The 18,901-nt window shown below is 51.6% G+C and overlaps 2 protein-coding genes across 2 annotated transcripts; one reads left to right on the top strand and one right to left on the bottom strand.

The window, feature by feature from the left end:
* Nucleotides 1-607: 607 nt before the first annotated feature.
* On the top strand, nucleotides 608-4,500 carry kcnj11l (potassium inwardly rectifying channel subfamily J member 11, like). Its single transcript, XM_083917113.1, has 6 exons — nucleotides 608-676; nucleotides 1,175-1,337; nucleotides 2,447-2,686; nucleotides 2,765-3,034; nucleotides 3,185-3,392; nucleotides 3,643-4,500. Exons 2-6 carry the CDS (start codon nucleotides 1,179-1,181, stop codon nucleotides 4,080-4,082), a joined length of 1,317 nt encoding a protein of 438 aa, XP_083773239.1. The 5' UTR covers nucleotides 608-676; nucleotides 1,175-1,178; the 3' UTR covers nucleotides 4,083-4,500.
* Nucleotides 4,501-5,609: 1,109 nt separating this feature from the next.
* On the bottom strand, nucleotides 5,610-16,901 carry cd59b (CD59 molecule (CD59 blood group) b). The gene is made up of 4 exons (XM_083916170.1): nucleotides 16,495-16,901; nucleotides 8,439-8,674; nucleotides 7,646-7,747; nucleotides 5,610-5,949 (listed from the first exon to the last, which is right to left on the bottom strand). The coding sequence occupies exons 2-4, from the start codon at nucleotides 8,491-8,493 to the stop codon at nucleotides 5,741-5,743; spliced, it is 366 nt and encodes a 121-aa protein (XP_083772296.1). The 5' UTR covers nucleotides 8,494-8,674; nucleotides 16,495-16,901; the 3' UTR covers nucleotides 5,610-5,740.
* Between the last annotated feature and the right edge of the window lie 2,000 nt (nucleotides 16,902-18,901).

The following is an 18,901-nucleotide window of genomic DNA, read 5'->3' as shown; positions in this document are numbered from 1 at the left end:
TCCTTGTCCAGGTCCAGGTCCTTGTCCAGGTCCAGGTCCTGGGCCAAGTCCAGGTCCTGGTCCAGGTCCTTGTCCAGGTCCAGGTCTTAGTCCAGGTCCTAGTCCTGGTCCTGGTCCTAGTCCAGGTCCTGGTCCTGGTCCTGGTCCTGATCCAGGTCCTGGTCCTGGTCCAGGTCCTAGTCCAGGTCCTAGTCCAGGTCCTAGTCCAGGTCCTAGTCCTGGTCCTAGTCCTAGTCCAGGTCCTGGTCCTGGTCCTGGTCCTGATCCAGGTCCTGGTCCAGGTCCTGGTCCTGGCCCTGGTCCTGGTCCTGGTCCAGGTGATGGTCCTGGTCCTGGCCCTGGTCCTGGTCCAGGTCCAGGTCCAGGCCCTGGTCCTGGTCCTGGTCCTGGTCCAGGTGATGGTCCTGGTCCTGGCCCTGGTCCTGGTCCAGGTCCAGGTCCTGGTCCTGGTCCAGGTCCTGGTCCAGGTCCTGGTCCTGGTCCAGGTCCAGGTCCTGGTCCTGGTGATGGTCGGCCCGTATAGTAATATTGTTTTATTTTGAAGGCGGTGGCCGGAAACGCTGCTGCGTGTTTCACCTTGACACGCGCAGCTGCAGCTGGAGGTCGACCGCACCTGACGGAGGAGGATGGAGGCCGAGCCGCGACCCGCGGCGGCGTGAGGGGCGCAGAGAACCGGGTAAAGCTTCATAATGTTCAAGATATGAACGTTATTAAATATATGAACGTTATTAAATATATGAATGTTATTAAATATGTGAATATTATTAAATATATGAATCCACTTCCTGTTGATGTGAGGGAACGCGCTCTCTTCTTCTTCTTCTTGTTTATTTGATGCTGTTATGGATCAAATGTCGACGTGAAATTCAATCATTTCATCACATTTGAACATATTTTAATATCGCTGTAAATGTGTAAAATCACTAATGTTCTGTTATGATTTTTCATGTTTTTACATCGTTTCTTTAAATCTGTGAAAATCAAAATCATCATTTACACTTAAATATGAAATATTAAAGATTATTCACAGCTTTAGTCCAGATTCAAATCTTTTATAATGAAATAATCATTAAATACAAATGTAAACAAAACGTTTCATAATAATAAAAACATATTTCCTGTGTGTGTGTGTGTGTGTGTGTGTGTGTGTGTGTGTGTGTGTGTGTGTGTGCAGCATCATGTTGGCCAGGAAGGGGCTCCTGCCGGACGGGTTCCTGCTGACCCGTCTGGCGGAGGACCAGAACCAGCCGAACCGCAGCCGCTCCAGGTCTCAGAGGGCCCGCTTCATCACCAAGTCCGGGTCCTGCAACGTGGCTCACAAGAACATCAGGGAGCAGGTGGACGAGCCGGGGCGCACACAGAACCACACAGAACCAAACAGAACCACACAGAACCAAACAGAACCACACAGAACCACACAGAACCAAACAGAACCACACAGAACCACACAGAACCAAACAGAACCACACAGAACAACACAGAACCACACAGAACCACACAGAACCATACAGAACCAATCAGAACCCAACAGAACCCAACAGAACCAAACAGAACCACCCAGAACCACACAGAACCACACAGAACCAAACAGAACCACACAGAACCACACAGAACCAAACAGAACCACACTTTAGCACACGTTTATGCTCCTAGAGTCACCTTTAACACACGTTTATGCTCCTAGAGGACACTTTAACACACGTTTATGCTCCTAGAGGACACTTTAACACACGTTTATGCTCCTAGAGGACACTTTAACACACGTTTATGCTCCTAGAGGACACTTTAACACACGTTTATGCTCCTAGAGGACACTTTAGCACAAGTTTATGCTCCTAGAGTCACCTTTAACACACGTTTATGCTCCTAGAGGACACTTTAGCACACGTTTATGCTCCTAGAGGACACTTTAACACACGTTTATGCTCCTAGAGGACACTTTAACACACGTTTATGCTCCTAGAGGACACTTTAACACACGTTTATGCTCCTAGAGGACACTTTAACACACGTTTATGCTCCTAGAGGACACTTTAGCACACGTTTATGCTCCTAGAGGACACTTTAACACACGTTTATGGTCCTAGAGGACACTTTAACACACGTTTATGCTCCTAGAGGACACTTTAGCACACGTTTATGCTCCTAGAGGACACTTTAACACACGTTTATGGTCCTAGAGGACACTTTAACACACGTTTATGCTCCTAGAGGACACTTTAACACACGTTTATGCTCCTAGAGGACACTTTAACACACGTTTATGCTCCTAGAGGACACTTTAGCACACGTTTATGCTCCTAGAGGACACTTTAGCACACGTTTATGCTCCTAGAGGACACTTTAACACACGTTTATGCTCCTAGAGGACTCACCCTGTGCACGCCAGTGCGCAGAAACACACAGAAAGTGTGTGGATAAAATGGCGTCTCTCTTGTGTGTTCAGGGTCGATTCCTGCAGGACGTCTTCACCACCATGGTGGACCTGAAGTGGCAGCACTCCTTCCTCATCTTCACCTCGGCCTTCCTCTGCTCCTGGATGCTGTTCGCCATGATCTGGTGGCTCCTGGCCTTCGCCCACGGGGACCTGGAGCCCCGCGACCCCGGCGGCGAGCCGGGCCCCGTCCCGTGCGTCACCGCCATCCACTCGTTCACCTCAGCCTTCCTCTTCTCCATCGAGGTCCAGGTGAGAGCCGTCGGTGCCGACTGACCCGTGGTCGTGGTTGTGGTTGTGCAGTGATCGCTGAGGTCCCGTCTGTCGCAGGTGACCATCGGCTTCGGAGGGCGGATGGTGACGGAGGAGTGTCCCCTGGCCATCACCGTGCTCATCATCCAGAACATCCTGGGGCTGATCATCAACGCCGTCATGCTCGGCTGCGTCTTCATGAAGACGGCGCAGGCCAACCGCCGCGCAGAGACGCTCATCTTCTCCAGGAACGCCGTGGTCGCCCCTCGAAACGGGCGCCCGACCTTCATGTTCAGAGTCGGAGACCTGAGGAAGAGCATGATCATCTCTGCCACCGTGCAGCTGCAGGTGACGCCACACACACACACGCACACACACGCACGCACGCACGCACGCACGCACGCACACACGCACACACACACACACACACACACACACACACACACACACACACACACACACTCACAAAAGAACCCCAGCATGCCTCTGTGTGTGCAGGTGATCCGGCGCACGGTGACGGCGGAGGGCGAGGTGATCCCCGTGTGTCAGCTGGACATCCAGGTGGAGAACCCTCTGAGGAGCAACGGCATCTTCCTGGTGTCGCCCCTGATCATCAGCCACACCATGGAGCGGGGCAGCCCTCTGTACGAGCTGTCCGCGCAGGCGCTCGCCACCGACGACCTGGAGATCATCGTCATCCTGGAAGGTGCGCCTGCATTCTAAATGATCGCCGCTGTACGAGAGAAACTCACATTCACAGCACGACACACACGCCGAGCGCAGTCACCAGCGTCAGAGCGGCAATGGGGCGTTCAAGAGCGTCGGACACATGAAAGCTCGCCAAGATACTCAATACTTAAACAACCCTGGCTTTCTAACAACGACTGACGCCCGGTATGACGCGTTCGTGGCGACATGTGGAGCGCCTGTTAACGGTCATCTCTCTCCTCTTTCAGGTGTGGTGGAAACCACCGGGATCACCATGCAGGCCCGGACCTCCTACACCCCCGAGGAGATCCTGTGGGGGCGCCGCTTCGTCTCCATCATGACGGAGGAGGACGGCCGCTACTGCGTCGACTACTCCAAGTTCGGAAACACCATTCCAGTCAAGATGTCGTCCCTCAGCGCCAAGGAGCTGGACCAGATCAGGGGCGTCCAGGAGGGCGACGCCGACGCCGTCAACCTCCAGGGTTGGGGGCTGGTCCGGGCCGGCAGGGGGGGCTTCCGTAGAGGAGGAAGCCGGGCCTGCGACGGCCACTCCGCCCCTCAGCCCTGGTACGCCCAATCAGAGAAGCCCGAGAGGGAGGCGGAGCAGAAAGGACAGAAGAAGAAGGTGCAGCTGGAGGTGATCGGGCGGCGGATAGAGGAGGACTCGCTGGGAGAGGTGAGCGAGTGAGGACGAGTGTCCCAGCAACACGAGGTGCCGCTATGACAGTCACAACACGTTCAGCGCCGTCGTTCATCTCATGAGGGTTTGAGACCAAGACTGACGGAGGAGCGGCACAGTCAGGACAGCGCCGTAGGTCGTAGGTCACGTTCAAACATGACCTGACAGACCGACACGTGTGTCTGGAACAAACCACTTTTCTAAAGCTTCAAACTGGAAACAAATCCTGGGAGCAACTCGAGAACAGGAACATCCCAGGAGCACCTGAACGCACCGTCAGTGTCCAACCACAGCCTCCCTAGTTACACTTCCTGTCCCCGTCACATGAAGTCTTTATATTCTTCATTATTCTGTAATTAAGGACCTTAAATATTAATGTTTTAAATCCCACAGCACGTCTTTGTCTCAGTTTAGATAAAATAATAATAATAATAATAATGTCCGTCCACATGTTATTTATGATCTTTAATAAATCTATTTTTTTGTATTTTGTTGTGTTGAGGGAACAGTTTTTTATCTAATGTTCTGTAAAAGTGTTGAAGAATAAAACTGTGAATGTTCTCGTGTCCAGGTCGTCGTTCTGCTAAAAACAGTTTCAGTCAAAAGCAACTGGACTTGGTTCTTTGTCAGGAAGACGTTTCACCAGGACCTGGACCAGGACCAGGACCAGGACCAGGACCAGGCTGGGACTGGACCAGGACCAGGCTGGGACTGGACCATCGCTAACCAGAGGAGGAGGTCTGAGACTCCACTTCTCTCCAGTTTACAATGCTGCCCTTTCATCCCTTCATCCAACAATCGAACCTCAAAGAACAACTGTTCACAAACGTCCTCCTGTGACTCCAATCACTGTGGTTCAGACCCAATAGAGCACTAACCAAGTCCAGACCTACTTCCACCAACGACTGGACCAGGACAAGGACCAGGACCAGGACCAGGCAGGGACTGGACCAGCACTAACCAAGTCCAGACCTACTTCCACCAACCACTGGACCAGGATCAGGACCAGGCTGGGACTGGACCAGGACCAGCACTAACGAAGGCGAAACCAACTTTCCTCTAACGACGGCGTTGGCACTTGGATCACAAAGGGTTCCAGTGACATCATCACCCTTGTGAGAGGTTAAATACTTGGATCTCCACACCAGGTAGTTGGACCAGTCCCAGCCTGGTCCTGGTCCAGTCCCAGCCTGGTCCTGGTCCTGGCCCTGGCCCTTGCCCTGGTCCAGTTTCAGCCTGGTCCTGGTCCTGGTCCTGGTCCTGGTCCTGGTCCTGGTCCTGGTCCTGGTCAGATGTGTACATGAACTGATGAAGCCTCTTGGATCAGAGGTGAAACGTCTTCCTGACAAAGAACCAAGTCCAGTTGCTTTGGACTGAAGCTGTTTTGAGGAGTTGGAGAATAACGGAGGATATGATTCAAACTCTGACAGTATTTTTATTTTACTGTGAACTAAAGTCATAAAAGAGTGAAACCAGAAAAACACAACAAAACACAGACTTTCCTTTCTCTCTCATGTTTATTGTTAAACTGATAAAAAGTATAAAATTAAAAAGTCTTTTTTTTTGCCCTGAACCTGAAAGTGTCTCAAACCACAGCTCACATTAGTTTGTTAGCTTTACGGAACATCAGCGGCTAAACCTGAACGCAGGCGCGCGGTTATTAAGGTTCAGCTCCAGCTCCACCACACGCTGAGCAGGGACGCCGCCGCCGCCACGCTCAGCACCGGCGCCGCCGTGATGGCCACCGCGTTGCCGGAGTTGCACAGGTTGCTGCTGCAGCAACGGTACGTGAAGCCCGAGATCGCCGGGAACATCTGGGTGAGACGGGAGTTATCGCAGTCCGTGTAGCGGATACACTGACGGATGGTCTTCCCCCCTGGAGACACACGGACACACCACTGAGCTAACACGGCCACACCTCCAAAACATTACAGAAGGTTACGGTTCTGTCTGCAGCTCCCGCTAACTGTTGTTATCACATTAGCAAGGAGCTAACGCTAGCCAGCTTAGGTTTCACTGAGTTAACATTAGCAAGGAGCTAACGTTAGCCAGCTTAGGTTTCACTGAGCTAACATTAGTAAGGAGCTAACGCTAGCCAGCTTAGGTTTCACTGAGTTAACATGAGCAAGGAGCTAACATTAGCCAGCTAGCTGTAACTAACTGGCATCAGTTGCTTTGTAACGTTAGCTGTTTTACAAACGGTGAGCCAGGAGAGTCTGGCTAAATCAGCCGAAGTTATCCACTCAAGACAGGATGTCGCTACATCAGCTAGCTAGCAGTTAATCTGCAGTAGCAGAGAGCAAACCGTAGCTAACATTAGCAGCTAACAGCACAATATATTCCACATGTCAGTGTTTCCTCTAGGATTTTCTATCAGCTCCGGGGGAAAAGGGTCAGCACCAGGGTCTGACCCTGAACCCCAGCACCGGGGTCTGATCCTGAACCCCAGCACCGGGGGTCTGATCTTAAACCCCAGCACCGGGGTCTGACCCTGAACCCCAGCACCGGGGTCTGATCCTGAACCCCAGCACCAGGGTCTGATCCTGAACCCCAGCACCGGGGTCTGATCCTGAACCCCAGCACCAGGGTCTGATCCTGAACCCCAGCACCGGGGTCTGATCCTGAACCCCAGCACCAGGGTCTGATCCTGAACCCCAGCACCGGGGTCTGATCCTGAACCCCAGCACCGGGGTCTGATCCTGAACCCCAGCACCGGGGTCTGATCCTGGACCCCAGCACCAGGGTCTGATCCTGAACCCCAGCACCGGGGTCTGATCCTGAACCCCAGCACCAGGGTCTGATCCTGAACCCCAGCACCGGGGTCTGATCCTGAACCCCAGCACCGGGGTCTGATCCTGAACCCCAGCACTGAGGTCTGTTAGCATCAGTGTTGGCATCTCTGTTAGCATCAGTGTTAGCATCTCTTTTAGCATCAGAGTTAGCATCAGTGTTAGCATCTCTGTTAGCATCAGTGTTGGCTGTAGAGCTGAAGAGAGATGACAGGAAGTCCTGAAGGGCACGTTACACACAGGACTTTCCCGCCAAAACTGACCAATTAGAATCGAGTATTCAACAAAGCCATGTACCTAAGGTCTTTATCTGAGTGGCTAACAGCCGGACATGGCTAACAGTGGTTAGCTTGGGGCAGCACGGTGAAGGCATTCAAAGGTCTTTTTTAACCACTAATGCTGCTGAAAATAACAGCAAACCTCTGCAGCAGCATGAGAAGAGTCCCTACACACACACACACACACACACAACAAAGCGTCATCAGTGTAGTTAGTGAAGCCAGAGTTTATTAAAGAGTGTTTTAAAGACTTACCTACTGGCCCCTGCACCAGCTCCTCTCATAGTAAAGTCCATTACAGTGGAAGGAGCCCATTGCTGCTTTGTTGTGTGTGTAGGGACTCTTCTCCTGCTGCTGCAGAGGTTTGCTGTTATTTTCAGCAGCATTAGTGGTTAAAAAAGACCTTTGAATGCCCTCACCGTGCTGCCCCGAGCTAACCACTGTTAGCCACGCTCAGCTGTTAGCATCTCTCCTGGTTGTTATTGAGGGTGTGATTCTGACTCACCTCGCTCACTCAGAGAAATGCACGAGTCCTCAAACGTGCACTCCTGCACGTTCTGACAGCGGCCCGTGTAGTCTGAGCACTTATAACAGCGGAGAGAGGCACCTGGGGGAGAAAGGGAGGAAGAGGAGGAGGAGAAGAAGAGGAGAGGGAGGAGAGGAGGAGGAGAAGGAGGAGGAGGAAGAGGAGGAGGAAGAGGAGAAAGAGAGGAAGAGGAGGAGGAGAACGAGAGGAAGAGGAAGAGGAGGAGAGGAAGAGGAAGAGGAGGAGGAGGAGAGGAAGAAGAAGATCATAATAATAAAATAATAAAAGCATGATTCTTTGAATGTCGTTATTCAAAGACGACATGCCCAGACCAGTCTCCCTCCAGATTGCGCAATCCTGATAGCTGCCAGGTCACGTGAACTCTGACCCGTGTGCAGAGAGTAAACACAGAAGTGTGCTGTGCGACGCTGTAGAGCTCAGGACAAGCTGTCATTTCTGATTTCTACACTAAGACATTTTCCAAAGCTGGACTTTGAGTCAGTAAAGGTGAGATCTACTCTAATCTACAGCTGCACTGGTGTTTAAAGACGGTTCCCAGCATCCTATTCGCTCCTGTTCTCTCATCCTGTCTTATCATCAGCCTACTGTATGTTTGTGAATCTGACTTGTGAGTCAGAGCCTCCCCGATCCCGACCCTCACTGCAGGTCACTGCAGGTCACTGGACCTCAGTGGAGCTCAACTTTAACCCTTTAAACACAAAGTGAGTCCTGATCTTTATCATAAATAACAAGCTTGATTAAAAACACTCACCGGGCCGGAGCGAGCTGCAGCACAGCAGCAGGAGGAACCACAGGCAGCGCTTCATGGCGACGGCAGCACGGAGCACGGAGGTCTGCGTCCACACGGGTCGGTGTCCGGCGCCGTTCTGTGCCCCAGGGAGGCGTCAGCACCAAGCCCAGAATGGCTCTTTGTCCTGGGGTCACAAAGAGCCCCTGTCCGGCCTCCTCTCCTCCTCCTCCTCCTCCTCCTCCGTCACCGTCTCGTCTCTGCAGCACACCAACACTTCATCATGTTTCATTTCACACTCAGCAGTTTTATTAATCATAAAGTTATAAATATTATAAGAGTTTGAATCAAATCACTGAAATATGTTTTTCTGATTTGTAAAAATGTTGCAAAGGAAAAACAGAATCCACTAAAAAGACATTCAACGGACGAACTGATCGAGTTTATCCAGTTTTATTCACTCATTTTGAATTTGACACCTGCAACAGGAGGCTTCAGAGCAGACCCAGGACCAGGTGGAGAGATTAGATCTCCACACTGGCCTGGGAACGCCTCAGGATCCCCCAGTTAGAGCTGGTTAATGTGGCCCGGGAAAGGGAAGTTTGGGGTCCCCTGCTGGAGCTGCTGCCCCTGAGACCTGATCCAGGATCAGAGGCTGGAGCCGCTGCCCCTGAGACCTGATCCAGGACCAGAGGCTGGAGCTGCTGCCTCTGAGACCTGATCCAGGATCAGAGGCTAGAGCTGCTGCCCCTGAGACCTGATCCAGGACCAGAGGCTGGAGCTGCTGCCCCTGAGACCTGATCCAGGATCAGAGGCTGGAGCTGCTGCCCCTGAGACCTGATCCAGGATCAGAGGCTGGAGCTGCTGCCCCTGAGACCTGATCCAGGACCAGAGGCTGGAGCTGCTGCCCCCGAGACCTGATCCAGGATCAGAGGCTGGAGCTGCTGCACCTGAGACCTGATCCAGGACCAGAGGCTGGAGCTGCTGCCCCTGAGACCTGATCCAGGATCAGAGGCTGGAGCTGCTGCCCCTGAGACCTGATCCAGGATCAGAGGCTGGAGCTGCTGCCCCTGAGACCTGATCCAGGATCAGAGGCTGGAGCTGCTGCCCCTGAGACCTGATCCAGGACCAGAGGCTGGAGATGACATGAACACGTCGGTATGAAGCTGGGACGTGGCGTGGTTACCGTGGTTACATCACCATAATGAAGCCTTAGCAACGGTCAAAGGTTAGCCGTTAGCATGAGCTGCTCTGCACACGTTTAGACGACCTCAGCTAAAACATAGAGATGAGGGGACGTTCATTTCTTGCATTAAGGTGCACGTTCACGCGTTTCCATTAAACTCTGTGGAGCGTTTGTCTGCAGCAGCGTGTTCAGTTTAGTTAAACCTCTTTATGAAGATGTTTGAAACCTTAAAGAACCTGAATCAAACCCTGAGATCGTACTTTTCTCACCTCACATGCTCCTGGATGAAGCCTGACTTTAACCTGAGATCATAAACTAACAGTTATTACACAGTAATCTCTGTTATTCTGTTATATGAAGTGTATTTGGAGGCTGTTGGGACTTCAGCCCCGTCGTGGCTGTAACGCAGCGCTGACTCGTCTCTGGTGTGGGGGAGACGCGTGCGTTGGTTCGGTATCTCAGTATTTCCGTTGCTCCCTGACGTCGTCTCCACCATCGTGACCTTCAGACGCTGCAGCTCACGACTCGCCCTCACAAAGGCTCCATTCACACTGATCCTCTCACGCTCCTGTTTATCACACTGAACTCACTTTGATCACTTAAAACCTTTAAATAGCTTCTTTATATTTATGGATTTCACTGTTTTAGATTTGGTCCTTTCATCTTTGTTTAACAAGATTAAATGTTTATTATCATAATTATGAATAAACCGGCTGAAAGTGTCGACGTTGGGCTGAAGCAGCATCCTGTTTTATCTGTATCAACATTTTATTGAGAGGAATCTTTCAAATGTTGATGTTTTCAGTCATTTACAGACATTTAGAGTTTTATTCAGAGTATTTTCTATGAAACCCGTTGAAATCAAAGCACTTCACATATAAAGAGACTTTATTAAAATCTGCTTCATTTGTGTTTAACAGTGAAACTGCACTGGAGGTCAAAATCAAGTATGAATCCTTGATTTACTCTGAAATACTGTTTTTTATTGTTCATAATTTGTTTGAACATCAGCTGCAGCATTCACACACATTCACACACATTCACACACGTTCACACACATTCACACACGTTCACACACATTCACACACACGTTCACACACATTCACACACATTCACACACATTCACACACCCGTGTGCATCCGAGGTTCAGCTTCTCGCCCAAGGACACTTCGACATGTGGACTCAGGGAGCTGGGGATCGAACACTCTGGCCCTGAGCAGCAGCCCCCCCGCTGTACGAGCATGTTTTTAGAAATAACCAAACGTCTCGTCGACTGTTTCCAGATCTTTCCGTAGACCTCGGAGTTTTTGTGCGTCTTGTCGACTGTTTTTGAATCTTTTCATCGACCAAATCTGCAGTAAACACTCCACCTCCGCATCACACCAACGTGAACCTTTCACCGCCATTGTTTTAAATGTCCGCGCATGGTCCCTCCTTCTTTTTTCTACGTCCCAACAGGCGCACAGGAAATGACCTCAGAACCACCGTAGGCCTCGTGCTCGTACACGTGCGCACGCTCGTGCTCGTACACGTGCAACGTGCTTTACTAAAGCCCACCTCTCCCAAACGGGCCGTGGACGGCAAGCGTGCCGCTCCTAGACGTGGTACGGTTGCACTCACACTGGTCAAAGGAACCAGACTTTAGCCGTGACACGTGCTGGGGCACGGGACGGAGGCACAGTGGGAGGGCGCCCTGAAGTTCAGTTTCTTTGGGTCTGATGGAAACAGTTTGTGTTCAGCGTCTTGATCTCCAGTGTTTAATAATCAGCTGCTTGTTTCTTGTTGTTACATTTTCTTGTGTTTTGGGCTCCAGAAGCTTCATGACTCGAGTTTGTGCTGAAAAAAGACACAGAAAGTCCGTATAACTGTTCTAACTGTGTATCTGAAACACTGATGTGTTCCCTCTCCCTGCTGACGGACAGGCTGCAGAGAACTCACTCTGACTGAAACTGAGTCAACAAAGACGTTGTTGAGCGTGTCTCTGTGCAGACTCGTGCTCAGCGCTGTGAGTGTGAGTGTGACGACGATGATGATGTGAAGACAGACTCTCCTCTGCAGCGTCCTGGTCCTGTATCAGTCCCAGGCTGTGACGACGGCACGGCCAGCTGCTGCACACAGAGGAGCGACTGTGTGTGCGTCCAGCTGCTGTCCAAAGCTGCACGGACGCCGCTCCGTCCAAACAGTCGCTCCTCATTTAAACTACTTCACTTTCCCTCGAGGTCACCAGAGACGAACACACGCAGCACAGACGAGGAGGCCGACATCGACACTGGGCTTTATTCTTCTGTGCCCTTTCCCCCGATTCTCCGTCAGGCGACTTTTGTTTTATTACTTTAAATATAAGTTCCACAGTTGCTGCTCCTGTGAGAGAAGAATGACGCTGGTTAGATTCCCTGTAAGCCTCACGTTCACTGTGCAGCTCTATCTGACACCTGGTGCCATCTCCCGTGTACTAACGGGGGGTTCGATCTCCCGTGTGCCAAAGGGTTCGATCTCCGTGTGCCAAAGGGTTTGATCTCCGTGTGCCAAAGGGTTTGATCTCCGTGTGCCAAAGGGTTCGATCTCCGTGTGCCAAAGGGTTTGATCTCCGTGTGCCAAAGGGTTTGATCTCCGTGTGCCAAAGGGTTCGATCTCCCGTGTGCCAAAGGGTTCGATCTCCCGTGTGCCAAAGGGTTCGATCTCCGTGTGCCAAAGGGTTCGATCTCCGTGTGCCAAAGGGTTTGATCTCCGTGTGCCAAAGGGTTTGATCTCCGTGTGCCAAAGGGTTCGATCTCCCGTGTGCCAAAGGGTTCGATCTCCATGTGCACACGAGTACGATCTCCGTGTGCCAAAGGGTTCGATCTCCGTGTGCCAAAGGGTTTGATCTCCGTGTGCCAAAGGGTTCGATCTCCGTGTTGGTTAGTTTCAGTTTCATGTGAAATCAAACTCCACGTTTCCACATTTCTAAAATAAAGTGCTGCATCAACGATGACGTCAGTCTTCAAGCAGCTGCAGCTACTGAACGCCTGCAGACATCTGTCCTCTCATTGGTCCACAGTGAGCAGACAACTGTCCTCTCATTGGTCCACAGTGAGCAGACAGACGTCCTCTCATTGGTCCACAGTGAGCAGACAGAGGCCTCTCATTGGTCCACAGTGAGCAGACATCTGTCCTCTCATTGGTCCACAGTGAGCAGACAGAGGCCTCTCATTGGTCCACAGTGAGCAGACATCTGTCCTCTCATTGGTCCACAGTGAGCAGACATCTGTCCTCTCATTGGTCCACAGTGAGCAGACAGAGGCCTCTCATTGGTCCACAGTGAGCAGACAGACGTCCTCTCATTGGTCCACAGTGAGCAGACAGAGGCCTCTCATTGGTCCACAGTGAGCAGACACCTGTCCTCTCATTGGTCCACAGTGAGCAGACATCTGTCCTCTCATTGGTCCACAGTGAGCAGACATCTGTCCTCTCATTGGTCCACAGTGAGCAGACATCTGTCCTCATTGGTCCACAGTGAGCAGACAGACGTCCTCTCATTGGTCCACAGTGAGCAGACAGACGTCCTCTCATTGGTCCACAGTGAGCAGACATCTGTCCTCTCATTGGTCCACAGTGAGCAGACATCTGTCCTCTCATTGGTCCACAGTGAGCAGACATCTGTCCACATTGGTCCACAGGGAGCAGACATCTGTCCTCTCATTGGTCCACAGTGAGCAGACATCTGTCCTCTCATTGGTCCACAGTGAGCAGACAGACGTCCTCTCATTGGTCCACAGTGAGCAGACATCTGTCCTCTCATTGGTCCACAGTGAGCAGACATCTGTCCCCTCATTGGTCCACAGTGAGCAGACATCTGTCCTCTCATTGGTCCACAGTGAGCAGACATCTGTCCTCTCATTGGTCCACAGTGAGCAGACAGACGTCCTCTCATTGGTCCACAGTGAGCAGACAGACGTCCTCTCATTGGTCCACAGTGAGCAGACAGAGGCCTCTCATTGGTCCACAGTGAGCAGACATCTGTCCTCTCATTGGTCCACAGTGAGCAGACAGACGTCCTCTCATTGGTCCACAGTGAGCAGACATCTGTCCTCTCATTGGTCCACAGTGAGCAGACATCTGTCCTCTCATTGGTCCACAGTGAGCAGACATCTGTCCTCTCATTGGTCCACAGTGAGCAGACATCTGTCCTCTCATTGGTCCACAGTGAGCAGACATCTGTCCTCTCATTGGTCCACAGTGAGCAGACATCTGTCCTCTCATTGGTCCACAGTGAGCAGACAGACGTCCTCTCATTGGTCCACAGTGAGCAGACAGACGTCCTCTCATTGGTCCACAGTGAGCAGACATCTGTCCTCTCATTGGTCCACAGTGAGCAGACACCTGTCCTCTCATTGGTCCACAGTGAGCAGACACCTGTCCTCTCATTGGTCCACAGTGAGCAGACATCTGTCTTCTCATTGGTCCACAGTGAGCAGACACCTGTCCTCTCATTGGTCCACAGGGAGCAGACATCTGTCCTCTCATTGGTCCACAGGGAGCAGACATCTGTCCTCTCATTGGTCCACAGTGAGCAGACGTCTGTCCTCTCATTGGTCCACAGGGAGCAGACATCTGTCCTCTCATTGGTCCACAGTGAGCAGACATCTGTCCTCTCATTGGTCCACAGTGAGCAGACATCTGTCCTCTCATTGGTCCACAGTGAGCAGACAGCTGTCCTCTCATTGGTCCACAGTGAGCAGACAGCTGTCCTCTCATTGGTCCACAGTGAGCAGACAGAGGTCCTCTCATTGGTCCACAGGGAGCAGAAATCTGTCCTCTCATTGGTCCACAGGGAGCAGACATCTGTCCTCTCATTGGTCCACAGTGAGCAGACATCTGTCCTCTCATTGGTCCACAGTGAGCAGACATCTGTCCTCTCATTGGTCCACAGTGAGCAGACATCTGTCCTCTCATTGGTCCACAGTGAGCAGACATCTGTCCTCTCATTGGTCCACAGTGAGCAGACAGCTGTCCTCTCATTGGTCCACAGGGAGCAGACAGACGTCCTCTCATTGGTCCACAGTGAGCAGACAGACGTCCTCTCATTGGTCCACAGTGAGCAGACAGACGTCCTCTCATTGGTCCACAGTGAGCAGACATCTGTCCTCTCATTGGTCCACAGGGAGCAGACATCTGTCCTCTCATTGGTCCACAGTGAGCAGACAGACGTCCTCTCATTGGTCCACAGTGAGCAGACAGAGGTCCCAGTTTGACCCTCGGCCAGCGTCCATTCACGTTCTGACACATTCTCATTGGTTCTGACGGCAGCAGCAGCAGCAGCAGCAGCAGCAGATCGTGCAGTGAAAGCCGTCCTGCTCCTCTGCCCTGAACACACTCACAGTATTATGGGATGTCAGATCTCCTCCTGCGCTCTTTTGTTGTTGCCGCTCTGGTGGAAACATTTCCTTCCTCTTCTAAAGACTCCAGTCAAACTTTGGCAGGAGTCACTTCCTGACACACAAACCAAACCAAACTAAAACAAGCTTCTGATGAACGCTGAGTCGGATCCATGTGGTCTGACCTTTGACCCCGCCGGGCTCTGCTTCCTGACTCCCTGCACCTCCTGCTGGTTCCTCTGCAGACCGGGCCTGTCAGTGTTTAAACCCTATAATGTCTTCAACAGTAAATACAAATGTGAGGCTACGGATGCTTCACCACTTTATTCCATAGTTTTATTTACTTAAATAACCGACTTAGACATTACGTGTCATGATCCAGGTCCTGTCGTCTCCTCCCTCGTCCTTTTGCGTGAGTTTGTCTCCGGGATCTGGTTCACGAGTGAGGGGCCGATGGAGCAGCGGGGGCGGAGCTGCAGTCGCTCTACAGCACCGTTGTGATGAACAGAGAGCTGAGGAAGACAAAGCTCTGGATCTACCCTCAGTCCTGGTTCCTACCCTCACCTGTGGTCATGAAAGCTGGGTCAGGACCCAAAGAACCAGGTCCAGGTCAGGACCCAAAGAACCAGGTCCAGGTCAGGACCCAAAGAACCAGGTCCAGGTCAGGACCCAGAGAACCAGGTCCAGGTCAGGACCCAGAGAACCAGGTCCAGGTCAGGACCCAAAGAACCAGGTCCAGGTCAGGACCCAGAGAACCAGGTCCAGGTCAGGACCCAAAGAACCAGGTCCAGGTCAGGACCCAGAGAACCAGGTCCAGGTCAGGACCCAAAGAACCAGGTCCAGGTCCAAGCGTCTGAAATGTGTTTCCTCAGGAGACACCGAGACCTGATCCAGGATCAGAGGCTGGAGATGAGATGAGTTTGTCTCCCTCTGTGTGTTTCTCCTGCTTGTGTGTGTCTGTGTGTGTGTGTGTGTGTGTGTGTGAGACTTTCTTTTATCTGTGTATCGGCCCACGGTGAAGTTTGTCATTCCTCGTATTTTAATCCTGATGAAAGAACCTTTTTCTCGTTCATGTTCAATAAATGATTTTTAAGGACATGAAAAAAGAATGAGCCGTTGTGATCGTGAGCAGAAGGCGTCGGTGTTCGCACAACACTGACGGGAGCTCCGCGGGGATCAGGTCAAAATCTGCATTAATAAATAAACAGGGCTTCTTTTACACTCGGAAGTTCAAGTATTTTCCTTAATTTAAAGGAATGAACATTTCATCAAGTTGAACTTTGTGTTTTATGACACAATAAATAAGAATCATGTTAATTCCACTGCAGGAGAGACTTGATGAGTGTGAGGGAAAAACACTTTATAGATTTAAATATGTAAAAAATCGGCACAGGTATAAAAAAGAAAACTCCCTCAAACAGTAAAAACAGGAAAAGACAGAAAACATGAATAAACTCAAGCGTGTTTGTGCTGCTGGATGTTTAAACGTTAAACTCGGTCAAACCCGCACACACACAAACACACACACGTGGAACACACCTTTTTAGATGCAGTGGGGTTTACACTTCCCTATGACGTCACAGTCACAGTCGGGCGGTTCACTCTCTGAAGACAGAACTATCACGACTAAACGAACAGGAAGCTGCTGCGACAGCACAGGAAGGACGGCGCAGCAGAACTGACCTGCTCTCGTCCGTGTTCAGTGGGAACAGGAAGCTGCTGCGACACCACAGGAAGGACGACGCAGCAGAACTGACCTGCTCTCGTCTGTGTTCAGTGGGAACAGGAAGCTGCTGCGACACCACAGGAAGGACGACGCAGCAGAACTGACCTGCTCTCGTCTGTGTTCAGTGGGAACAGGAAGCTGCTGCGACACCACAGGAAGGACGACGCAGCAGAACTGACCTGCTCTCGTCTGTGTTCAGTGGGAACAGGAAGCTGCTGCTGAAGCCTTTCATGGAGGCAGGAAGTCACAGAGGCCACAAACCAACTCATTACAACACCTGCTCACATGCCCCGAGGCATTCTGGGAGCTGTAGTCACAACAGCACGATCAGCTACCAAAATAAAAGCAACACAAGGAACAAGAAGAGTGCATATATATAGAAATATATATATAGAGAGAGAGAGCTCATATATGTAGAGAGAGTTATTGTTTAAAGATGTTAATATTGATTTTAGGTATTTCTGAACTATATGAATTGTTTGTTTACCGTATTCTCCGCACTATAGTTGCACCTATAAACCTCCACATGTCTCAGTGCGCCTTATAACCCGGTGCTTCTTATATATGGACCATTATTGAGCTACAACAGGTCTCCAACTACGGTGAGCAGCCGCCGACTCTATTTTCCCCCGTAGAAGAAGTAACGCGCGGTGCATGTTGAGATATACGACTGCGTGAAGCGTGCCGTTTCATTTCCATGTGTGTGTTTGTGTAAAGAGCCCAAAATGGCTCCTGTTAAGAGACACGCTTACGACGCAGAGTTTACACTCAAGGCCATTAGTCACGCAGCAGAACACGGGAATAGAGCAGCAGCCAGAGAGTTGAACATGAACCAATGGAGCATCAATGGAAGCAACAAGACGACCTCCCCTGACTGTTGTGTTGACGTTCCCTTTAGCGCAGCTCCATCTAATGGATGCAGAACGTGACCCCAGCCTCCACTGGAGGAGAAGAAGAATTACTTTATTTATCCTGGATCAGGTCTCAGGGGCAGCAGCTCCAGCCTCTGATCCTGGATCAGGTCTCAGGGGCAGCAGCTCCAGCCTCTGATCCTGGATCAGGTCTCAGGGGCAGCAGCTCCAGCCTCTGATCCTGGATCAGGTCTCAGGGGCAGCAGCTCCAGCCTCTGATCCTGGATCAGGTCTCAGGGGCAGCAGCTCCAGCCTCTGGTCCTGGATCAGGTCTCAGGGGCAGCAGCTCCAGCCTCTGGTCCTGGATCAGGTCTCAGGGGCAGCAGCTCCAGCCTCTGGTCCTGGATCAGGTCTCAGGGGCAGCAGCTCCAGCCTCTGGTCCTGGATCAGGTCTCAGGGGCAGCAGCTCCAGCCTCTGATCCTGGATCAGGTCTCAGGGGCAGCAGCTCCAGCAGGGACCCCAAACTTCCCTTTCCCGGGCCACATTAACCAGCTCTAACTGGGGGATCCTGAGGCGTTCCCAGGCCAGTGTGGAGATCTAATCTCTCCACCTGGTCCTGGGTCTTCCCCGAGGCCTCCTCCCAGCTGGACGTGCCTGGAACACCTACCTAGGGAGGCGCCCAGGGTTCATCCAGACCAGATGATCCTGAACCACCTCAACTGGCTCCTTTCAACACAAAGGAGCAGCGGCTCTACTCCGAGTTCCTCACGGATGCTGAACTTCTCCCCCTCTCTCTAAGGGAGACTCCAGACCCCCTCCTGAGGAAACACACTTCACACGCTTGGACCTGGACCTGGTTCTTTGGGTCCTGACCTGGACCTGGTTCTGTGGGTCCTGACCTGGACCTGGTTCTTTGGGTCCTGACCTGGACCTGGTTCTTTGGGTCCTGACCTGGACCTGGTTCTTTGGGTCTTGACCTGGACCTGGTTCTTTGGGTCCTGACCTGGACCTGGTTCTGTGGGTCCTGACCTGGACCTGGTTCTTTGGGTCCTGACCTGGACCTGGTTCTGTGGGTCCTGACCTGGACCTGGTTCTTTGGGTCCTGACCTGGACCTGGTTCTTTGGGTCCTGACCTGGACCTGGTTCTTTGGGTCCTGACCCAGCTTTCATGACCACAGGTGAGGGTAGGAACCAGCAACCCTACGGTTCCCAGCCGAGTCACCCATGGACTGAGCTGCTGCCGCCCCCTGGAGCGTCTGCTCCTTATAATGTGGAAAATACGGTACTTTATATTATATTCACTTCCCTTTGTGTCTGTTTCTTTATTTTTAACCTTTATTTGATGTGATTCTTACGTGAAAGTTGAGA

Source organism: Echiichthys vipera, assembly GCF_963691815.1.
Source record: "Echiichthys vipera genome assembly, chromosome: 7".
In the NCBI taxonomy this organism is placed as follows: domain Eukaryota; kingdom Metazoa; phylum Chordata; class Actinopteri; order Perciformes; family Trachinidae; genus Echiichthys; species Echiichthys vipera.
The sequence above is the reverse complement of the archived record's forward strand: the minus strand, read 5'-3'. Positions and strand labels throughout refer to the sequence as shown.

Bases quoted from the DNA above. Each gene is read 5' to 3' on its own strand.
- kcnj11l (XM_083917113.1), top strand. From the start codon at position 1,179: ATGTTGGCCAGGAAGGGGCTCCTGCCGGACGGGTTCCTGCTGACCCGT. The intron at 1,338-2,446 runs GTGGACGAGCCG...TTGTGTGTTCAG, and splicing joins ACAAGAACATCAGGGAGCAG to GGTCGATTCCTGCAGGACGT. The intron at 2,687-2,764 runs GTGAGAGCCGTC...CGTCTGTCGCAG, and splicing joins TCTTCTCCATCGAGGTCCAG to GTGACCATCGGCTTCGGAGG.
- cd59b (XM_083916170.1), bottom strand. From the start codon at position 8,493: ATGAAGCGCTGCCTGTGGTTCCTCCTGCTGCTGTGCTGCAGCTCGCTC. The intron at 7,748-8,438 runs GTGAGTGTTTTT...TTTCTCCCCCAG, and splicing joins CTGCAGCTCGCTCCGGCCCG to GTGCCTCTCTCCGCTGTTAT. The intron at 5,950-7,645 runs GTGAGTCAGAAT...GTGTGTCTCCAG, and splicing joins CATTTCTCTGAGTGAGCGAG to GGGGGAAGACCATCCGTCAG.